Raw genomic sequence first — 22,277 nt, 5'->3', positions numbered from 1 at the left:
TGAGGGACAGAAAGAAGTATAGGGCTGGGGAACTCAATCTTGTTTTTTTTCTATTTTTCATTTTAAGACAGGTTTTCACTATGTAGCCCTGGCTGGCCTGGAGTTTAATATACAGACCAGGCTGGTGTCGAACTCAACAAGATCTGCCTACTTCTGCCTGTCGAGTGGTGGGATTAAAGGCAGGCCCCACCGTGCTTAGCTTCAACATTGCCTTCTTGATTCAACCAGGGGGAGGTCCCTGGATGAGGTAGGATGTGCTCTTAAGGGACTGTAAGTGAAGGGTAAGCATGAGGCACTGTGGATGCTCCATGTGTCACTCAAGGGAGTGGTAAGCCATTACCTGAGACCGTGACCACCTTGGACAGCTCCCAGACAACTGATGCCCCCTGGTGGCCATATTCCGGAAGGAGCCTGACAGGCGTCGGGAACGATCCAGTTGTGAGCTTGCTGTGTTTGCTCAGTGTGTGTGTGTGTGTGTGTGTGTGTGTGTGTGTGTTTTAGAAAGCTCGGGAGCTCTCTGAGTACACCTATGTGTCTCTGGAACCTGTTTAAGCTTTGTTTTTGCAAACCTGCAACAGTTAGCCTGGTCTGTACAGCAAATTCCAGGACAACCAGGATTAGACCCTGGTGTTCCCCTAGTCTAAGGTCCTCCTTTCTAAAAGGAAGGACGTCCTGGGACGTCCACTCCTAGTCAATCACAAGCCCTATTTCTGGGTAATGAGGCTGCAGAGGCTTGAGGGCCGGAGACACTCAGCTGCCTGGAGAAAGGGGCCCCTAACAGAGGGACGGGGCTCAGTCTAGATGAGCTGTACCGCCCCAGCAGGAGGAGCGCGCAGGCGCACTCCGGACACTTTTCTCGAGCCGCTGCGCCTCCATCCCATCCCGGATCCTTTGCCGCAACGTCAACGCCCCCGCCTCCTCTTTTCCTCTTCCTCCTCCGCCCCTCTCGCGTCCCGGCTTCTCCAGTTCCGGTTCCCGGAGCCGGTACCCAGGCCGGGACCGCGGGGTGCCATGCTGCCCGGGTGGTGGCGCTGAAGCATGGCGACGCCCGTCCCTCCGCCTTCCCCGCGGCACCTGCGGCTGCTGCGGCTGCTGCTCTCTGGCCTCATCCTCGGAACGGCCCTGAACGGTGCCACCGCCCACCGCCCGGGTGAGCGAGCGCACTAGGCTCTGCGGGGCGCTCCGGGCCGGGATTGCTAGGCTGGGAATCTTGCTCGCCGGCGCCGCCCTGGTTTTCCCTGCCACCGCCCAAGCCCGCAGGCCAAGGAGGCTCAGTCCGCTTCGCATGGTTTGGGTAAACAGGTCAGGCCCGTTGAAGGCCTTGCTGGATGAATCTTCTCTCAGGTCCCTGGAGGCGAACGTAGATTTCACGCGCTTCTGGTCTTTGTCTTTGGGTCCCTGAGCCAGTTTGGCGAGTCTCCGGACGACTTTCTGGATTTGCAGCCATCTGGTTCCTGGTGGCCTTTTAAGGGAATCCTATGTCTTTGTTTCTGTGTCTCTGGGGCTTCCAGTTGTCATGTCAGGGTTGTTCTTGGTGTCTGTGGGCCTTGCCTGTCAGCCGTGTGTGTGGTGTAGTGTGTGTGTGGGGGTTCCCATTGCAGAGTCTAAGGGTTCCAGGCCTACTAGAGTCTTGTTCCAACTTAGTGGGGTCAAGCTTCCCCCATCCCCTGCCCTGGAGGGCATGTGCCACCCAGACTGGAAGAACAGTCTTGACAGATGGGTTCTGAAGCTACAGGAATCCAAATCGTATCTCCCTGAGGGGAGTGAAGTGGAAGAGGGTACCCATATGTTTACTGAGTTCTTCTGGAGTTCTCTAGGGTAGGTGCTTTGAGCCTAGCTTACAGGTGAGGAAACTGAAGCACAGAGAGGTGATTGGTATGTGGCACAACTGGAATTGTTATGGATTTGGGGGCCTTAAGAGCTGGGCAGACCTCCTCTTGGGCAAGCAACCCTGGACTGAAGGTTGGCATGGCTGGAAGAGATTCTTGAGAAGGGTGGAGGGCCAGACCAGGACAAGCCAGAGGGAGAGGAGGCCACACACTAAAAAAAAGTCTTCCTCCCAGGTGGAGCCTCCTCAAGAATGGGACTGAGGTGCAGTGCTGAACCCCTTGGGAAGGCGCTGGCCTCTGTAGCTGAATGCAGACACCTGGCATGGCCCCTCCCTAGTCATCCCCTAACACACCTGGTGCCGAGGAGGGGCCAGTAGCCCAGCACAGGTAGAATATCAGGTACTCTCCAGCTGCCATTGTTCCTGGACCTTTCTGCCCAGGATTAAACAATATGCTGGTGGGCTAAGAGGGCCCTACAGCCCAGAGCCAGTACTGTGCTACACCTCTACTATAGGTCTGACCAGGTTATCAACTTTGGGGGCAGGGACTGTCTGGAGCCCACCTGGTGGGTGGAGTCCATGTGCGTCCTGACACAGGCTTAATGTTTAACTATCCTAAGCCCAGGCCAGTCAGTGTCCTCATTGTATCTAGCAAGCTCAGTGGCTTCTCCGTGCACTGAAGATGAAAGACTTCTGGACTGAGCATTTGTTCTGTGGCTGCTAGACTGCATGCTAGGCTTGTAGGAGTCTAGGGAGAAGCCCCAATGTTTAGGAGAAATGGCTACCCAACATCTTTGCTGCTCCTGAGCCAAAGAGAACAGAGCTCTGCCCTTAGTAGTAATCTGGAAGAAAGGGCCTGTCTTACTCTGAGCCACACAAAGGTCAAAAGCCAGGCTTGGAGGACTATACAGTTCTTCCTTGGAGAGCTGACTGGACAGTTAAGGTCAGTTTTCCTTTAAGTGTAAGGCTTAGGCCTGGAAGCAGGACTGTGGGGAATAGGTGGGGCAGGACAGCTCCCATAAGACTTGGGACTGTCTTATGGGAGGAGGGCCTGCCCAAAGCAATGGCTGAAGCCAGGCCTGGCCAGCTTTGTGGAGGGAGGGGTTTCTGTGCAGAGCTACTGTTGTATTGGAGGTCAGCCAAGTGGGCTGTGATGAGCCCTGCCTCTTCTTCTTTCTCAGATGCTACCACCTGTCCTGGAAGCCTGGATTGTGCCCTGAAGAGGAGGGCAAAATGCCCACCAGGGGCACATACCTGTGGACCATGCCTTCAGTCTTTCCAGGAGGACCAGCATGGGTTCTGTGTGCCCAGGATGCACAAGTCTTCTGGTACGCAGAATATAGATTCAGGGAAAATGGATGAATGTGATATCTTTTCTCTCTTTCTGCTCTGCCCTGTGGGTCCATACCCATAGGGATATTTTTTATTTGTTTGTTTGTTTGTTTGTTTTTCGAGATAGGGTTTCTCTCTGTAGCTGTGGCTATCCTGGACTTGCTTTGTAGACCAGGCTGGCCTTGAACTCACAGAGATACACATGCCTCTGGCTCCCAAGTGCTAGGATTATAGGCATGCACCACTGCACCCTGCTATCCCTAGGGATCTTATAGCCTTGTGAGAATGGCCACCCATTCCTCTGAGCATCATGGAATGCTCAGGTCCAAGACCAAGGTAACTGGAACTCTTGTCTCTCTAGGAGTGACAAGCCTCTTTATCCTTTCAGGATGGTGCTGGCCCATTGTTGAACTAGGCTGAGGCCTATGGCAGTTGTGTCTTCCTTGGGAGGAGAGGTTACAGTGTTAGGGCCTGGATCATGATAGGTCTCCAAAGCTTTCCCAGTTGTCTACTCTCTAGGCCACCTACTCTTCTCTTTCGCTTGCTTATCTTGTGCACTTCATATAGCATGTTTGAAGTGCTAGCCCTGTGCTAGTGGTCACTGCCCTTCAGTCTATCTGGATGTCACTTCCGGTGTGTAAGGGCTTTTAACCTGAGAGGAGGTGGGGATGTGGCCAGCCAGGCTTTCTGGGACGAGGGGACACTTATCCCAATAAGTGTTGGAGCATCTTTTTGTACTGTGAGGTTCAAAGTGAGAACCAGTCAGGATCCTACCATCGCCACCCCTAGCCCTCTGCAGGCATCTTTTCTGACTGCTTGGGAGTAGCGGAGATGTTTGGGTATATTTTGGCTTCTTTCTGTTCTTTCACAATTTTCTTTCTCCTCTTGGGCAGAGATGGTGATTCGGGGTGGGCAAGGTAATTTGTGTATTGTCTTCTAGTGTTCTGCCTACCCCTTGTGCACACTAGCCAAGATAAGGGATTTCATTCCTTTTTCTTCTTGTGGGTCTCTGCAACACCTCTAGCCTTCCTCTTCACTTTTCTTCGCTCTTCTCCCCTCCCCCTCTCCTACCTGGGACTCAAAGAAGCCCCCTCAGTTGTCACCATGGTAATCCAGGATGGTGAAACTTTGGATGGGTCCCTTTATCTCAGGAGGCTGCCAGCTGCAGGTGTCAAGGGTCTGGGGCCTTTCTATATGATGGCCCCTCACACTCCTCAGGGGAGGGCCTGCCCCAGCCCAGACTGGAAGAAGAGATTGATTCTCTGGCCCTGAAACTGGCACTGAAAGAGAAGGAGGCTGGTCATTCAAGGTTTACAGCACAGCCCTTGCCTGAGGCTACGCAGAAGCTCCTGGTGCCTGGTGAGCCCCCTCCCTCCCTTCCCACTCCTGTCCCACTAGCACTACCCTGATCCTGCCTCTTTGACCAAAGGCTACCCTTTGCTGACCTTACGGCCATACCTAACTTTAGCAGCTACTCTAGGATTCTCACAGTGGGGTCAAGGACTGGAGCCCGGCCTCCCCACCACTCATGGAACCTCACCACCCACTCCCCACACCTCCTTGAGCTCCTCAGCATCTTCTGGGCCTGTGCAGATGTCCCCACTGAAGCCCCAGGGCGGGCATGGAAATGGCCTCACCCTTGGTAGGTTTAGGTTGGCAATAAGGGGATTTGGGGAGGCAGACCTTCCTCAGGCTCCTCACAATGCCCCTCTCTCCCACAGTGCTGATCCTGGCTTTCTGCTTGGCGAGCACAGCTGCCCTGGCTGTGGCAGCCCTCTGCTGGTGTAGGTGAGCTGTGGATTCCAGCCAGTGGGAGGGGTTTGACCTTCAGCTCCATAATTACCTTTTCAACCCCAAACCCCTTCAGGCTGCAGCGAGAGATCCGCCTGACTCAGAAGGCTGATTATGCTGCCACAGCCAAGGCGCCCACTTTACCTACAACACCACGAATCTCCGTAAGTAGCTCCACCCCCACAGGGTGTGCTCTTATTCTGTGCACCCCAACATTTGCTTAACATTTCCGCCCCCTTCTATAGCCTGGGGATCAGCGGCTGGCTCACAGTGCTGAGATGTATCACTACCAGCACCAGAGACAGCAGATGCTGTGCCTGGAGCAGTGAGTGCCCCCAGCCTGAAGTGGCAGCACTTCCCACCCACACCTCACCCGACCATCCTTCCCTACCTGCTTGCAACACTTCCTAGTTCTCCACCCCAGCCCCCCACCCCCACCCAGGGCAATAGTACATCGATCACCTACCTCTGGGCCCATGTCCTGGAGAATGCTTAGAGGACCTCATTGTCTCACTCTCATCAGACATAAGGAACCTCCAAAGGAACTGGAGTCAGCTTCCTCTGATGAGGAGAATGAAGATGGTGACTTCACTGTGTATGAATGCCCAGGCCTGGCACCGGTAAGTGAGTGCCCCAGAGGGACTGAGGGGGTTGTCTGCTGGGGCTTCTCTTCATCTTGCCATCTCAAGCCTTGCTGCCAGGAGCTTGATCCAGTGTTTTCACAGACAGGGGAGATGGAGGTGCGCAACCCACTGTTTGATCATTCCTCGCTGTCAGCACCAGTGCCAGGTCCCCATTCCTCACCTCCGCTGCAGTGACTCCTAGGCAACTGATGCCCACTTGCCTGCAGCCCACAGCCCACTGGTGGGGAGAAGCAAGTCCTGGTGTTCCCCATGGAAAAGGACAGCATCATGTCCCTCTGCATGCTTTTGGCAGGAGGGAGGCACCAGGCGCTGGGCTCCCTTGCCAGGGAGATTCTCTACCTTATGTGGGAGATCTAGCATTTGCTTTCACTTTCTCTGTCTGGTCTGAACCCTCAAACTGGAGATACTAGTCCAGGAATGCTTGAGCCCAGCCGTGGATAGAGAGTTCTGGAGATAAAAGCCAATTAAAGTCTTTTTCAAACCTGTGAGTGGCTTCTGGGTTCACTGATGCTGTGTTTAGTCCACCGTCACCTGCTCCTTGGGCAGCCTTGGTGGATGGATATTCAGTGAAGGCCTGGGACCTTCTCCTGTACCTCTAGAGAGAGGTGGTACCTCTGTAAGGGACTTGGAGTCTGGAGGCTACTCAAACCCAGGACAACCCTCACCCTCTACAACAGGAGGAACTCACTCCTGCTGCCCAGTCTTCTGACCTAGAGTTTAGGAATAGTAAGGGTATACTGTAGGGCTAGAGTAGCCAAGATGGCCAGATTCTGAAGATTCTATGTTGCTGAGTACCAGACCAACCCCCAATAACTATTCTGTGGGATAAAAAGGGTTGGGAGAGGGAGCAGTGTGCATGGCTGTGGGTACCCAGTATCTCCATTCCTGCTTGTTATCTACCTAGGACAGAGAAGAGCATACAGCCTGTGTGATTCTTAAAGGAGAAAGACTCCTAGACCCCTGTAATGTCTTGATGGGGGAGGGAGACAGGCTAGCTAGATGGACCTGAGAAACACAGTGTAGCTATAGCAAGGTGCATGAGGCAGGGATTTAGGTAAGGGGTGCCTAGAGCCTTACTGTCCAAAGCATGTGTACAACCGGGATTTGACCTGTCACTCTTAGGGTTTAGAGAATGATCTGTGACAGCAGTCATACTTTTAGTTCTGAATGAGTGAATATATTTGTGTGTGTCTGTGTGTCTGGTCTCTTTTTGTTTGTTTGTTTTTGTTTTTTTTGAGACAGAATTTCTCTGTGTGTCAGCCTTTGGCTATCCTAGAACTCACTTTGTAGACCAGGCTGGCCTGGAACTCGCAGAGATCTGCCTGCCTCTGCCTCCCGAGTACTGGGATTAAAGATGTGCCCAACTAAGTGAATGTATTAAGAGATGTCTCCTTACTCCTTTTGTTCTTTTCTCTGCTAGCTGTAGGGATGGGTCAGGAGCCTGCTGACCACATGGCTACCTTTGAAAGCCTAGGGAGCATGTCCCTCCATTAACTTTCCTTCCTGCAAGATGTGCTCTGGCTACAGTCTAATCTCCGAAGAAAGACTCTGTGGCCTCTCTGATCAAGAAGATAGGTGAGCTGGGCATGGCATGACATGCACTTGGGAGGCTCTATAAGTTCAAGGTCAAGTTCTGAGTAGCAAGCTCCAAGCCAGCTAAGGCTACATAGTGAGACTCTGCCTTAAAAAAAAAAAAAAAAAGAAAGAAAGAAAAGAGAAGAAAAGAAAAAGAGAGAGGAGAGACAGAGAAAGAAAGAGAAAGAGAGAGAGGACCTATTAGAAGGGGTCCCAGAGTTCCCTGGGTCCTAGCTGGCCATGGATAAAATATTCATTGTTCTTTTTGACCCTCTTATGTTCATTGGTGTAGACCTCCAAGCTTTGATGAACACCCCAAAAGATGGCTTTACTGGCTTTGTAGTTTTTTTTTTTTTTTTTTTTTTTTTGAGACAGGGTTTCTCTGTGTAGCCTTGGCTTTTCTGGAACTCGCTCTGTATACCAGGCTGGTCTGGTATTTTGAGATCCCTCTGCCTTTGCCTCCTGAGTGCTGGAATTAAAGGCATGAGCTACCACACCTAGCTTTTTTTTTTTTTAAGCTTTGTAATTTTACATTCTGTGTAAACTATATAAACAGTTAAATTTTAGAACCCCCCCAAAAAAAAGACAATTTTAAGTAAGTTTTGATTTTGCTATGACTCAGTTTCCCCAAGTAGTTATCTTGACTGGATTAGACATACATCATCTTAAGTCCTATCCACAGATCTTGTACAACTCACTCAGACCTTTTGCAGCTTAATGTTACAGCTTTGATTTTCTTTTCTTTTTTTGTCCTCATCTTTTATCTTTCATTTTCAGGACAAGAATCTTATTTTAGTATATAAAGTTAATCCTTGTCTGAAATATTGTTTTCTTTTCTACCAAGAATATAATCTCATTTATATCTTTCTTAACACCTCTCTCATCTACTTTCTCTCTCTCTTTTTTAAATGATTTATGATTTTTTTTTTATTATTCATACAGTATTCTGCCTGCATATGTGCATACATACCAGAAGAAGACACCAGATCTCACTATAGATGGTTGTGAGCCACCATGTGGTTTCTGGGAATTAAACTTGGGTCCTTTGGAAGAACAGCCAGTCTTCTTAATCTCTGAGCCATCTCTCCAGCCTTCTCTTTCTCTTTTTAAGACAGGGTTTCTCTGTGTAGCCTTGGCTGTCCTGGACTTGCTTTGTAGACTACTTACTATCTCTTATTTCATTTCTATAAACAAGAGTTCAGTCCAATTTATATATATCGCAGTGTTCTAAATGAAAATTACCTGTCCATATGCATTGTTAAACTGTTAAGTTTTCCCCTGTTAAGTCTCAAGCCAACCTCTTCATTTCTTGGATTTTTCTCTTTACTTTTGCTTGCGTCTTACAGAGTTTAAAAACAGAGAACGTTTTATACACCAGCGAGAGCCTAAAGAATTATCAGTGACCTTTGTTGTGAGATATTTGAAAGCCTACTTGGACCTGGGTTTAAGCAATTAGAAAGCCTTTATTAGCCAGTTGGTGATTACACTGGGTATTCTGGATCCCAGTGTAGCCCTGAGCCTTTCTCAGAGTCAACTTTTAAGTACATTCTGAGTTGACATACTTCAGTTAGCAAGAACAGTTAGCCAGAAGCAAAACTACAGAAACCAAAAAGTAAGGTTAGTACATTTAGATACTTTCCCAGAACTATGGACTTTGGTGGATTAGCCCTTTCTTTTCATTTTGGAGGTAGTGTTGTCTGCGTGCTTAGTTTTACAGCCTGAATAATGCTCCCATCATGGAGTCAGTTGTGCTAAGGTCTGGGGTCCTATTACATTCCCCACTGATCTTAGTGAATGAGTCAATTCATGGACTCATTCTATTCTAAAGAGTGTAGTTGGTCCTAAGGTAAAAGCTTAATTTTACTGAACTGATACACAGTTGAGCATATAGATTAAGATATAGGGGCATGCCCAGGTCCAGTCAGTGCTGATAGCAGAGGTATTACCTGATTTCTATCTTTGTCCTTTTTTTTTTGAGCCTCCTATGGCAAGATGTTTTAAAATTCCTCTTGATCAGTTAGTATAGAAACAATATATTTCATTTTTTTAAAGTCATACATAGGTTTCTTTTATCTCATGAGAAGTAAATCTAAGTCTTTTTAATTTTTATGATCATCTCTGTATGGGAATGTAACTTGTTTTTATACCAATAGGTCCTGATCAACCTGTCTATTTAGTTTGGAAAACATTGGAAGAGGCACATTTGGTCAAACCATTAGTACATGCCCACCAAGTAGTCTCAGGGTATTGGTAATACAGCTGTTATCCAGATTAATTAACCCACAAGACAGAATAGCAGGCATCAGGATAAGGGAGAGTGCCTGGGTTAAAGGTTTTGGATATTGGAAGCGTTTCAGTCCTTTTACGTCCTCTGATATTGATTTGGGCTGCCCACAGTAAGTTTTGTCAGTCAATGGGCTGACAGTCTGGTTAGTCCCTATCCCTGTGTAGTATGGGGACTGGTTGTCTAAGCTGGCTTTTAGCTAGGATTGATTAATTCTATCCCCAGGGTCCCTTTCTGTGGCATAGAGTTTGATTTCCCCAGGTTTTTTTTTCTGTTTCTCAAAGGCCAGAATATTTTTTTTTTAAAAGAAAAATATCGGGAATTTTTGCAATGGAAACTCTACTGTTTCTGACAATCAAGGGGCCCAGCCACAGGGCATGCATGGAATTGTAAACTCTGTATTCCTATCCCAAAGGTAAATTCCGATATCTTCCCTTTCTCTGATACAACTAGCCATTTAAAGTGGGCATTGGGACTAGAGAGATGGCTCTGCAATTAAGAGCATTGACTGTTCTTCCAGAGGGCACGGGTTCAATTCCCAGCACCTACATGGCAGTTCACAATTGTTTGTAACTCCAACTCCCAAGATCTGACACCTGCACACAGACATACATGCAGGAAAAAGCACCAATACACATGAAAGAAAAAGAAAGGAAGGAAGGAAGGAAGGAAGGAAGGAAGGAAGGAAGGAAGGAAGGAAAGAAAGAAAGGAAGAAAGAAAGGAAGAAAGAAAGGAAGAAAGAAAGAAAGAAAGAAAGTTGGGCATCAGTGAGCAAAGGTCAAAATGAATATGAGTTGCTGGTATGTAGTAACATGAGCTAGTACCTTTCCTGTATCTGTCTTTCTTAGTTCCCAGGTCCAGACCTAAGGGCTATGGGGTATGTACCATAACACTGTATTTATACCAAATACAAGTTGTAGGAGGGGGTAAAGGGGCATGGAGTGGAAAGGCCTGGGGGCCCAGTGAAATCTTAACTTTGATGAGTCCATAGTCTGCAGATACTGTATGTGGCAGTATCCGTGGTGGTTTTCATTTTTTCCACCTGGGTGTGGTGGATCCATGCTGTAATGCCAGCTACCTTCACAGCCATTGCAGTAGTAAGAATTACCATGTAGGGTCATTTCCAGGTTGATTCCAACACCCCTTTTGTTACATGCTTGACACCGATGGTTTCACTGAACTCGAACAAGGGGAAACTGGTGGTGGGCTCAGAGGTCAGCTGTGTCTCTCAGATAATCCAGTGAATAGCTTTTATGGAGGACTGTGGGGATCTGTAGTAACTTAAGAGATGAACGGTTAGAGAGTTCTGCCAGCTGCCGGTGTCTGAGCTGGGAAGCCATGGGGTGGTCTTCCAAACATAATCTCATAGAGGTAAATCCCTTTCTGTATGGAGTTCACAGGACAAGGCAAAGCAGAGGATCTATCCATCCTTTGCTGAGCTCTAATGAAAGGTTTTTGATTTGTTTTAATGTCCTGTTTATTCTTTTTACCTAGCCAGAACTCTGAGGTCTATATGTATAATGAATGTTTTGCTATTGTTGAAAATGTTTATTTATTTTTATATGTATGTATTCACCTGTGTGAGTTTATGTGCATTGTGTGTATGCAGGAGTATTGTAGGACCCTGGTGTCCCTTCAGCCATAAAAATAAGGATACCAAGACCTTTTAATATTTCAAAGCTCAAGACTCTCAACTAGCTCATCTAAGTTAACCAGATCATTTAGCCCCAGCCAACCACATGGGTAGCTATATCTTTCAGTCCCCTAGTCACATGTCTTCTCTCATATCTCCTAGTAAAAAGGGTATAATAAGGTTTTAAATCTATGTGTTAAGCTAGAGATTTTGGCTATGAAAACCAGGCCATTGTCAATTGCTAGAGGGAGGCCAAATCAGAGGGCCAGTTCCTGGAGGAATGTTTGTTTGTTTGTTTGTTTGTTTGTTTGTTTGTTTGTGTGGGGGTTCAAGACAGGGTTTCTCTGTGTAGCCCTGGCTGTCCTGAAACTTGTTCTGGAGACCAGGGTGGCCTCAGACTCAGAAATCCACCAGATTCTGCCTCCCAAGTGCTGGGATTAAAGTCATGTACCACCACTCTCTTGACTGTTTTTTTTGGAGGGGGGGCATAGTTCTAGGAGGAGCTTTTTGTTGTTATTTTTGTTGTTGTTGTTTCGAGACAGGGTTTCTCTGTAGCCTTGGCTGCCCTGGATTCTCTTTGTAGACCAAGGTGGCCTTGAACTCACAGAGAGACTCCTGCCTCAGCCTCCCTAAGTGCTGGGATTACAACTGTGCATCACCAAGCCTGGCTCCTGGAGTTTTTTAAGGTACTATTTCAGCAGTTTTACCCAGGTGGGGGACACTTACGTACCTTGGGAAGCTATTTATAAAAACTAGCAAGTACTTCTATCTTACCCCAGAAGGCCAGATCTTGGTGAAGTAAGTTTTCCCAGAGTTTGCCAGGGTGGTGGTTTTTCACTGGACATTTCTTGGGCATTAGCTCTCTGTTTTTTAATTACTTGAGTACAAACCCAGCATCTGGCAGAGACATCCCTTGCAATGCTATCCATGCCTTGGTCTAAGGAACTTAGAAAGTTCTTTGGACCCCAGATGAGTAGCCTGGGAAGATCTTGTGTGTGTGTGTGTGTGTGTGTGTGTGTGTGTGTGTGTGTGTCTGTGTTTAGCCTTTGCTGTCTTGGACTTGCTTTGTAGACTAGGCTAGCCTTTGACTGCCTCTGCCTCCTGCCTCCTGAGTACTGGAACTAAAAGCATGGACCACCACTGCCCAGTTGTTTTATTTTGTTTTGTTTTACTTTATAGTTTTTTAAGAGAATGGTGGGCTTTGAGTTTTCCAATTATATGAATCACTGGTTTAAAAAGTGACATCTGGAGAGATGGCTCAGAGGTTAAGAGCACTGGCTGTTCTTCCAGAGGTCCAGAGTTCAATTCACAGCAACTACATGGTGGCTCACAACCATCTATGAGATCTGGTGCCTTCTTCTGCCATGCAGGTGTATATGCAGACAGAACAGTGTATACATAATAATTTTTTTTTTCATTTAAAAAGTGACATAAATAATGACAGAAAAACAATATCTTCTCCTTTGGGCAGTTTAGAGCAGGCAAGCATCAGAGGAAATGCTCATCTGGAAGAACTGCTTTCCCTCTCTGTGCATTCCACTCCTCACCATGCCTAGCCCCTTCTCACCTCCACACAGGAACCAACCCTGACTGTGAGCAGGAGTCAAGCAACAAAACAAGCAAGCCCTCCTGCTTCCAGAGTAGGACAGGTGGAGGTTTTTTTTTTTTTTTTTTGGGGTGTGTGTGTGTTGATGTCTCTGGGTGACATGGTGGGGCCAAATGGATTCAGGAGGGGGAACAAATCTTAAGCCAGGGAAACAAAACTGACAGAAACACATAACTATTTCACAACTATATAGGCCTTTGTTTCAGTTTTGGCAGGTGGTACTGAGTTTTACAGCTTGAAAGGTACTTCCATCATTGAGTCAGTTGTGCTAAGGTCTGGGGCCATGTTACAACTCTCAGTAGTGAACTTTCCTTGTGAACAAGGAAACACAGCGCTCTTTTTTTATGTTAACATACTTTTAATTCTAGCCCTCAGGAGACAGAGGCAAGCAGATCTCTGAATTCGAGGCCAACCTAGTCTACAGAGGGAGTTCCAGGACAGCCAGGGCTACACAGAGAAACCCAGTCTGGAAAAACCAAACCAAACCCACACCAACCAACCAACCAACCAACCAAATTATCCAGCGCAAATTTACTAGAGAATTCCTGCCAAGGCAGTCAGTTGGTGACAGAGTTCTGGGCCGAGCAGAATGAGGCGTCCAAGTAAAAGAACAAATAACAGAAAGTAACATCGAGTCCTGGCTTAGAAATATCCAGAGAAACCCCCTGGGAAGTCATGGCATTCCACAAGCAAGTTTCTCTCTGTTTGCTGCTCATGGCCAGGCTTCCAGCTTCTCCTTCCTTCTACCCACTCTTATATCACAGGATAAACAACAGAAACCTCAGCTGGAAATGGCTTGCTTATTTATTTATCTATCTATTTATTTATTTGCTGTTCTCTTCCTGTCACAGAGTTGGGGGAGGGGACATAACATCCCTAGAAAAGTAGTCTCAAAGGACACTTTGAGGTAAATATGCCTGGGTCTGAAAGGAGGGGATAGCAACTCTGCTTCTAGAGGAAGCTTCTCAGGTGAACTCAAACAACACATGGCAATTTACCAATATAATGTACATTACACACTTGGAGTTAAGTGTGTGCTTGTGTGCTAATGTGGTTAAAGGTGCTAAAATTGGATCAGCCTGAAGAACAAAACTAATTAGTCAAATAGGGAGGAGCAAAGGTTATATTCAAAATTCCGTAAGTGTTGGAGTGGAGAGGGTGCCGGCTCTAGACAATCCTGCCATAGGGAAGACAAAGAAGGCTGTGTAGTTACCAGCAGGTCCCAGAAGAGTGGTGAAGATTAGTCAGAAATGGGGTCAATACTGCTCGAAACTACTGGTTTATCCAAAGCAGTACATTTTGGGAGCCAGATTCCCCCGCAGCAGAAACCCGTCTACCACTCAGCTGTGACCCTGGGCTGGCCTTTACTATAAACCTGTTTCCCTCTGGGCTGTGGTGTGGGATTAAAGCAAGAGGAAGTTGAGCACCAGGCATAGCACATGGATGTTCACTGTCATCTATATGCCTTCAGGGGAGTTGACCACAGAGGACTGAGATGTCGAGAGATGCAGGCCTCATCCAGGATGAAGGGGCAACCTGGTACTCATCTCATCAGTCTCACTGGTGGGGCTGTAGCCAGAGCTGGGGCTTCCCGGAGTTCCAGACTCAGTCTAGATGGGGAGGTTCATGTTTCCAGGGCTGTTCCTGCTGGTCTCTTCTAGACGTCTTCCTTCATGATATGTTTGTTGCATATCCCCAGTGTGTTCCTAGGGTCTTTGTTGCCTGCTCTGTAGTGCAGATGGGCAACTTTGGGACCTGTAGGGTATTGACGGTCCAACTCTTACGTAAGGAGCACAGCTTGGCCTTTCCAGAGCCACAGTACCCTATTTCCTTGTGCCAGTAGTTCTGTGGTCCTTTCTGTGTTCTAGAGCTCCTGCTGAGGGGTACTTTGATGGCTCTAGCAAGAAGCCAGTCTCACTGCATCCTTTGTGCTGGCTTGCCAGAGGCCTGAGCCCACCTGAGATGCCTGCAGGCCTGGCCTTTTACCCTAGTACCTTGACCTGCTTCTTGTGAGAGGGAGCCCAGCAGGATGCATCCATGTTTCAGCTGCTTTGTCTTCTTAGCAGAACCTCCTGATGCTGTCCAGCACAGATGCCAGAGTGACAGTCTCTACCCCAGCACAAACCTGGGGCAACACCCATCCATTTGGAAGATACCACCAAATCAGCAACAGTATGGGACGAGGCCAAGCACAGCACAGAATGTATAGTCAGTGATCCTAGGAAACAGAGTCTCCTAGATTGTTTTGTAGTGTTTGCCACACAAACATGGGGGCCTGGGATTTACATAATAGGCAGGAAGTGGGACTTAAGCGGGTAGAGGCTCCTGCTGCCAAGCCTATTTGAGTAGACCCCTGGCCCCCACAGAGTAGAAGGAGAGAACAGAATTCTTCAAGTTGTACTCTGACTTCCATACATGCACCTGCCACACAACAAATAAATAATACACACATAAGTAAATAAGTGCATACAAATAAATAATATGCAATTTAAAAGATTTTGGCTGACAAGATAGGTCAGTGTATAAATGTGCTTTCTAACAACACTGATGAACTGAGTTTGGTCCCCAGATGATGGAAGGAGAGATCTGACTCTAGCACATTGTCTTCTGACTGCCACAAGTGCATGTGGTGCAGGTACATGTGTGCATTCACACACACACATACACTAAATAAATAAGTAAATAGGTCCTCCCAGCTTCATCCCCTAGGAGGTGATGTCTTTCAGCCCCTGCCACCTGGGGGACTGGGAGTGGCCCTTGATTCTGCTTTCCCCAGCTTCAGCTTCCCAACAGCTGTGCAGCACAGAGAAGCATGTCCTGGTGCAAAACAGGAAAGGACATGTAAAACTTGGGGTGCAGTACATGGGTATATGGGTCCCTACCTCTGCTCTTGGTAGATACGTAGCTTGTCCAACAGCTGCACCTGGACAAATACAAGGACAGGCTCATGGGAAAGGATGAGAGAGACCACACCTTTCCCATTCCCTCTTGGGCTGCCCATCTGCTGCCGTGTCACCCCTCCACAGCATGCTCCCTCATGTAGGTGTCCCCTTTACTGCCTGCAAACTGAGAAGGCCCTGTGGGTCTCCAAAGGCAAGCCCTGAGGATTCATAGAGTCCCACGTTCCCAGAACACTGTAAAGTGTGTCAGCTCCTTTCTTAGCAGGATCAGGTGACTTTAGAGAGTGGCCACCAGGGGGACCTCTAGGCACACATCTGTCCAGTCTTGGAGGTGGGGCCAGGTCAGGCAGGTGGGCAGGCACTTTCAGAGGCTTCCTGCTGCCCTAAGTGCTGAGTGTGCCTGTGTGTGAAGTGCTGTGTATGTGTGTATGTGGTAATGCAGCAGTCCACTGCCCTAAGTACTCTGTGTGTGTGTGTGTGTGTGTGTGTGTGTGTGTGTGTGTATTGCAGCAGTCTGTAGGGCTGTGCCAGGCCCTGGCTGGAGGAGGGTCCACAGGGTCTCTTAGGCTGGGCATAATGTGTGATCCTGATCCTGTGAGTTCCAAACTGCAGAGCTGGGGTTGGTTGCCCTTGTCTCCCAGAGAGCCCAGTAATTCGGGAAGCCTGGTGAGGTGAAGTGTTATGTTGAGGGCCTGGCTTTCCCTTTGACTCATGCTTTCTCACTCCCTTTTAATTCTGATCCATTTCAGGGCTAAACTTCTAAGCTGTATTCTCCAGTTAGCATGTTCTCATGATTTGGGGCCCCTACAGAAGCCAATCTGAGCTGGCATGGGAGGGGGTATGACAGTACTAAGGCAATTGTGGAGGAGGCTCCTTCAAATCCACCCAAGAAAGCAACAGGCTGCAGCTGTGGGTGAGGCTGGGGCAAGGGCCCCAGGCAGCCTGGCAGTACAAACAGGAAGGACAGCAGGTTCTGGCAGCAGAAGCCTGCGGCCTCCAGCTGACAGGATGGCCTCCTTCCTGCAGGTCTCCACTGCCTTCTGATTTCCTGTCACAAGGAGAAAAGGCAGGGTTCACTGAAGCCAGGGTGTAGTTCTCCTGGGGTCACTGTACTTGGGGAGAGATGGAGATAGATGCCAGAGGTGGAATCAAAAGGGCAGATACCACTATGGTCACCTCACTAAGGCCGGAGTGACTAGAACAGCAAGGGCACAGCTGCCTACTCCATGGCCATCTTTAGTTGTATCTTAAGTCAGCTAGATAGTTTCTAATGGCACCCACACCCTCCCTTCCCCTTTAGGCATTTTGCAAGCTCTCCACCACAATCTGGAGGATATACCCAGGCTGTGGGGGTGAGAGGGGGAGGGCACCACTGAGGTGCTAATCAGTCACCTTCTCCTGCGCTCACCTCTGCCCCCACCACGGGTCTGCGGTCAGTTACTTGGTTCCTGTCTCAACAGAGCCATGTCATGTGAGACCATGGCTAGGGGGGCCAGGAGTCCTAGAAGCCAGGGGTGAAATAGGGCAGGGCTGAGTGAAGTATAAGAGGCAGTTCCTAAAGGGGATGCTGGGGCAACATATTTGGCCAACAGTTTCTTTTCTTTCAGAACTCTTGGTCTGGATCTCTGGGACATGGCAAGCCAGGCTTATCTTTCCCCATATGGGGCCCCACAGTGTGGCAGCAGAGCAGGAGATCTGGAAGCACCTTGGCTAAAAGCCTTGTATAGGCTGAAGCACTGGGTGCCCCTGCCAGGCCACCCTACCCTGGTCTGCATCTCCTGATAGGGGGGTTGGGTGAGGGGCAGAGGAACCTTATCCCCAAGCTGTAGGTTAGCCCAACAGGGCCAGCTGGAAGGAAACCAAGCAAGCCTGGACCTGAGGCTCGGACTAGTCTTCCTGATTCTGGAGTGGGTGCCAACCCCCCTGCCGACCAGCTTGCCTGCCTATGTCCAGGACACACAGACTCCTTCCCTTTCCAGACTGGAAAGCCCCCTGTTGGGATAGCAGGAAGGAAGTGACCTACAGCTCTTCCAGTCCACCCAGGACCTTGGGCAGAGCTTACAGCTCAAGGTTTGTATGCCCTGAGGTCTCTCTCAGAGAAAGATGTGCATCCCCAGCTTCCCCCACTCCCACCAGCCAGCTCTGGGTCTGCCCTTGAGGGAATGTGCTGGTCACACTGTGATGGGAACCTTTTTTCTCCAAGTATTACAATTCTGTGGACAAGGCAGGGGCTGGGTGGGATGACCTCTGAGAGTAGCAGTTTGTGATGCCTGAGGGTCTTCGAGGAGAACAGGGCCAGCTCAGTGGGGGATTGGAGGAAGTGGGTGTAGTGAGGGAGGGAGGGGACTCTGTGGTATCCTGGCTGCCCTGGGCTGTGGATGGGGTACTTATTGTGCTCTGTGCTTTTGTTCAAAGTGCTCACATAGGGGCCTTCCTTTTCCTGAGTGCAAACAGGCCTTCTCCTCCATTTGCCTAAATGGTTATTTCTAAGGACCAGCAGGGTTGGGAAGGGGCCCCTGTCTGTTTCAATTCCCTCTTTCAGTAGAGGACAGGGTAGTTGGGGTGGGGTTTGATAGTGGTTGATGCCAAAGACTGAAGGGGTAGGGCGGGGCAGAAGCGGGAAGGTCCCTGGCTTCCCTCACCTTGGGTAGATGAAAAGAAAGCATCAGAGGCTGAGCTGAGGTGCAGCTGTGATTTCAGGGTGCATCTATTGGGGAGGCAGCTGTGATTTGAAAACCTTGTTTCCTTGGGTGACTGATTCCAGAGGCTGTAGATGAATTGTGCTGGTGAGTGCCTGGCCCTTGAGGGGGTCCCAGCTGGGGATGATAGGGATTTTATGGGTGTCTCTAAGCCTAAGGTGACATGGCTTCTCCTTTTTTTTTAATTCTGCTTCAGGGTGCAACCCCACCCGAAGGCTGAGAGCCTGGGGGGTCCTGGCTGGAGGTGCAGCACTCATATCCCTCTGGCTCCTTTGGTTACTGGGATCAGGTCCTGGAGGTGCCCCAGTGCCTCAGCCCACAGTTACCATTCTTATCTGGCACTGGCCTTTCACCAACCGGCCTCCAGAGCTGCCTGGTGACACCTGCACTCACTATGGCATGGCCAGCTGTCGCCTGAGTGCTAACCGGAGCCTACTAGCCAGTGCAGATGCTGTGGTCTTCCACCACCGTGAACTGGAGACCCGGCAATCTCATCTGCCCCTGGACCAGAGGCCACAGGGACAGCCTTGGGTCTGGGCCTCCATGGAATCACCCAGTAATACCCATGGTCTCCGTCGCTTCCGAGGCATCTTCAACTGGGTGCTGAGCTATCGACGTGATTCAGATATCTTTGTACCCTATGGTCGCTTGGAGCCCCTCTCTGGGCCTACACCCCCACTACCGGCCAAAAGCAGGATGGCTGCCTGGGTGGTCAGCAATTTCCAGGAACGGCAGCAGCGCGCAAGGCTGTACCGGCGCCTGGCCCCTTATCTGCAGGTGGATGTGTTTGGGCGTGCCAGTGGACGGCCCCTGTGCCCTAATTGTCTACTGCCCACTGTGGCCCAGTATCGCTACTACCTGTCGTTTGAGAATTCACAGCACCGAGACTACATTACTGAGAAGTTCTGGCGTAACGCTCTAGCAGCTGGTGCTGTGCCTGTGGTTCTGGGACCTCCTCGAGCCACCTACGAGGCTTTTGTGCCACCAGATGCCTTTGTGCATGTAGATGACTTCAGCTCAGCCCGTGAGCTGGCTGTCTTTCTTGTCAGCATGAATGAGAGTCGCTATCATCGCTTCTTTGCTTGGCGAGACCGGCTCCGTGTACGGCTCCTAGGTGACTGGAGGGAACGCTTCTGTGCCATCTGTGCCCGCTACCCTTATTTGCCCCGTAGCCAGGTCTATGAAGACCTTGAAAGCTGGTTCCAGGCTTGACCTCCTGCTGAGAGAGGATGTGTGTGTGTGGAAGACTGATGTTGAAACCAAAGAGCTGGACATCCAGCCTCTTGGGTCACCAAGGAACTAACCTGAGCCTTGGGTCAGTGAACAGAAAGTCAGGATATGAGAGGAGCAAACTGGGCTGGAGAAACCATCTGGATGAGGAAGCTGGTGGGCCCTAAGTAGGGATCCCAGAAAAGAGGCAGCAGCATGGAGGGGGTTAATTAGGAGCATATTGCACAAGCTAATCAAACAGGAAAGGCAGCTGAGCACCCCTGACTTACCTTGAACACATCCATGGTTCAAGGCTAGATGAAATGGGGAGGCAGTATCTCTGGGGCTGGGAACATCCAAGGCTGTGATTAGTGGGGCCCTGAACCTCCACAATCATGATGCTAGCTTCAGGGATGTAGGACCATATTCTATATCTGGGTGCAGACCATGAGCTGAGCCTGGGGTGTGTGAGAAAGGGCAGTGTGGCTGATTCTGGGCTTTGGGCACCACAGTCCCCTCAGGGAAAGAGGCACCACTAATAAAGACACTAACACAAATCTCCTGGGTCAAGTCTGCCAGGCAGCCACGTACACCAGCCAGCCTCCACTACTTCTTCCCTCCATCAGCCACTGGGGTTCTTGTTTCTGCCCAAGAGACGTGCTTAAGTTGCACCTTACCAGGATCCCTTTACTCCCCTCTTCAAAGCCCATGACACAGACAGGTCAAACATATGTTTGACCTGAAGTCAAACATATCTGGGGCTGGCGGTACCACATGTCGTAGATCTCAGATTGGAGGGGTGTCCTATGTGACAGGGCCCCATTTATGATGGCAGGTAGAGAACATTTGTGAGGGGATTCAATGAAGATCTTGCTGCAGAAGAAGCATCTATGTTGGGTATGAGGAGAGGAGATGAGGGGCTGTGTCTGATAGGTTCAGCTCCTGGGTTAGGTTGAGCTCCTGGGTTGGGTCTAGGGTTTGTCCGTGCCTTGGGGGTGGGGTGGCAGGGCAGGCAGGAAGCTCCCCTCCCCCTGTGGTTTGTGGGAAAGGCCTGCCCATGGCTTCCTGCCCTGAGACAGCCCCATGTGCTCACTGGGGAGAAGGAAGTGTCCTGAGGCTGGAGGTGGGTGGGGCTTTGTGTCCTCTCCCATGAACCCAGGAGTAACCTCTCCTCAGAGAAAGAGCTGGAAAGTGGGGGGAAGCTTTAGCCCTCGAAGGTTTTCATCCACTTTAAGAGCAACCTGCATGTCCCCGGCACACAGCCTCTACGCTCCTTTCACAGGTGGGAAAGCCAAGCTGGTAAGCAGCCGGCAAACACCACCCACAGGATTTTTCCATTGCTGGCGCTAGTGGTCCTCTGCTGCCCCCTGCCGGCATATTGAGAAATTAGTCCTGCAACAGTATCGATAGGCCCACCAAAATAAACATCAGGCTTCATGTGTAGAAAGCAGCCAGGCTTACATGGATATGTATGGTGTGGTGCGGGGTAAACCACTTATACTAGGGACAGCCTGTCTTCCGGCTGTGCTCCCTCACTGCTCACAGCTGCAGTATGGGTAGGGTGGTTGAGGCATGATCTGGCAGCCACATTGGATGACTGGAATAAATCTCACACTTATGATGCCTCGGCACCATTTTTTTTTTTTTTTTAAATATAAGCCTAACCTTATCAGGCCAGAATTGGGGCTCTCTCACCTTTAGCAGTTTCCAATTATGCACTCTCAACCCTTCATGTGGCATGTCTACTATTTGTGCCTGGCTGATGTTTCTGCTGCCCAGACTGCTGAGCTGCTCATCTGTGTGGAAAGCACAGATAGGCTGCAGTTACCAACTCTCAGAGGCCTGTGCAACTTCAGCTTTCTTGTTTTAAACTCAGTTAAAACTCCCGAGAAGCCTGTTTGGATGACACCCTGGACCCCAAAACAACTCGGCCCACAGCTGTCTCCATCTGCATGCTGTGGATGTGTATCACTTCCAGGCTCTGTAAAGCAAAATGCAACATTCACTTCCACTGTGTCTCTCCTAACCACTTAAAGTGCTCAACTTTGTGTATGTGTGTTTTAGACAGTCTCATGTAGCCTAGGCTGGCTATAGTCGAGAATAACTCCTGAAGTCTTGATCCTCTGGCCTCTGCCTTTCTGGGATTACATGTGCATGGTTGCTCTCTATTATTTTATTAAGATAGTATCTCTCTATGTATCTCTGGCTGGCCTGGAACTCTCTGTGTAAACCCGGCTGAACTTGTACTCCAGATACCTGCCTGTTTCTGCCTCCTAAGTGCTGAGGTTAAAGCTGAGCTGCCATGTTCTGCTGTTGCCCTCCATTTTGATAATCCAGACAAATGTCATTTCATCAGCAAGGGACACAGAAAGTTCTTGTGAGGGTGGTCTAAACACAGCAGTCCCTCTTACCAGGCTTCTCTTTAAAATATCTGGCACCCTATGCTCTTGGGCTGCATGCTGCATCTCGAGCCTTGTTGTAACCCTAACCCTGACATTGTTCATCCTACATGGATGGGATTCTCATAATGGGGCGATGTCCCTCCTCTAAATGACTGACTGACCCTGCTTTTTGTCTCTACATACGATGAGTGTCAAGCTAGTGGTGACCTGATGGGGACCAAGTCTCCTTCAGAGTTCCAAAAGAGACAGTAGAACACCTTGGGGATCCCTCTACATAAATCTCCCAATTGGGGGCTAGTTCTCCCCAGGCCTCTGAAAGGTATGAGCCCAGACCTTGGGAACACTGCATTACTTCTGGGTAGGCCCAGTGAGT

The 22,277-nt window shown here is 49.4% G+C and overlaps 2 protein-coding genes across 5 annotated transcripts; both read left to right on the top strand.

Annotated features, from left to right (window-relative positions):
• The first annotated feature begins 836 nt into the window (after window positions 1-836).
• On the top strand, window positions 837-6,080 carry Npdc1 (neural proliferation, differentiation and control 1). Of its 4 annotated transcripts, none has more exons than XM_021651144.2 (9): window positions 837-1,150; window positions 3,010-3,156; window positions 4,379-4,519; window positions 4,632-4,802; window positions 4,882-4,948; window positions 5,028-5,115; window positions 5,197-5,276; window positions 5,475-5,571; window positions 5,677-6,080. In XM_021651144.2, the coding sequence occupies exons 1-9, from the start codon at window positions 1,039-1,041 to the stop codon at window positions 5,767-5,769; spliced, it is 996 nt and encodes a 331-aa protein (XP_021506819.1). In that variant the 5' UTR covers window positions 837-1,038; the 3' UTR covers window positions 5,770-6,080. The 4 variants fall into 4 exon arrangements, with proteins under 4 accessions (XP_021506819.1, XP_060245599.1, XP_021506818.1 ...); XM_060389616.1 differs by having other exon boundaries at window positions 842-1,150; window positions 4,312-4,519; window positions 4,629-4,802; XM_021651143.2 differs by having other exon boundaries at window positions 845-1,150; window positions 4,629-4,802.
• Window positions 6,081-6,213: 133 nt separating this feature from the next.
• Window positions 6,214-22,059, top strand: Fut7 (fucosyltransferase 7). The gene is made up of 4 exons (XM_060389615.1): window positions 6,214-7,170; window positions 13,063-17,664; window positions 18,295-18,380; window positions 18,490-22,059. The coding sequence occupies exons 3-4, from the start codon at window positions 18,368-18,370 to the stop codon at window positions 19,503-19,505; spliced, it is 1,029 nt and encodes a 342-aa protein (XP_060245598.1). The 5' UTR covers window positions 6,214-7,170; window positions 13,063-17,664; window positions 18,295-18,367; the 3' UTR covers window positions 19,506-22,059.
• Window positions 22,060-22,277: the final 218 nt, after the last annotated feature.

Source organism: Meriones unguiculatus, chromosome 8 (assembly GCF_030254825.1).
Source record: "Meriones unguiculatus strain TT.TT164.6M chromosome 8, Bangor_MerUng_6.1, whole genome shotgun sequence".
Lineage (NCBI taxonomy): Eukaryota > Metazoa > Chordata > Mammalia > Rodentia > Muridae > Meriones > Meriones unguiculatus.
This window is presented reverse-complemented; position numbering and strand designations above follow the sequence as displayed.

What these genes read in the sequence shown, in the direction of transcription:
- Npdc1 (XM_021651143.2), top strand. Translation starts at nt 1,039, where the DNA reads ATGGCGACGCCCGTCCCTCCGCCTTCCCCGCGGCACCTGCGGCTGCTG. An exon ending in GCAGAAGCTCCTGGTGCCTG is followed by an intron (nt 4,520 to 4,628) that starts GTGAGCCCCCTC and finishes ACCTAACTTTAG; the next exon opens with CAGCTACTCTAGGATTCTCA. An exon ending in TGGAAATGGCCTCACCCTTG is followed by an intron (nt 4,803 to 4,881) that starts GTAGGTTTAGGT and finishes TCTCTCCCACAG; the next exon opens with TGCTGATCCTGGCTTTCTGC.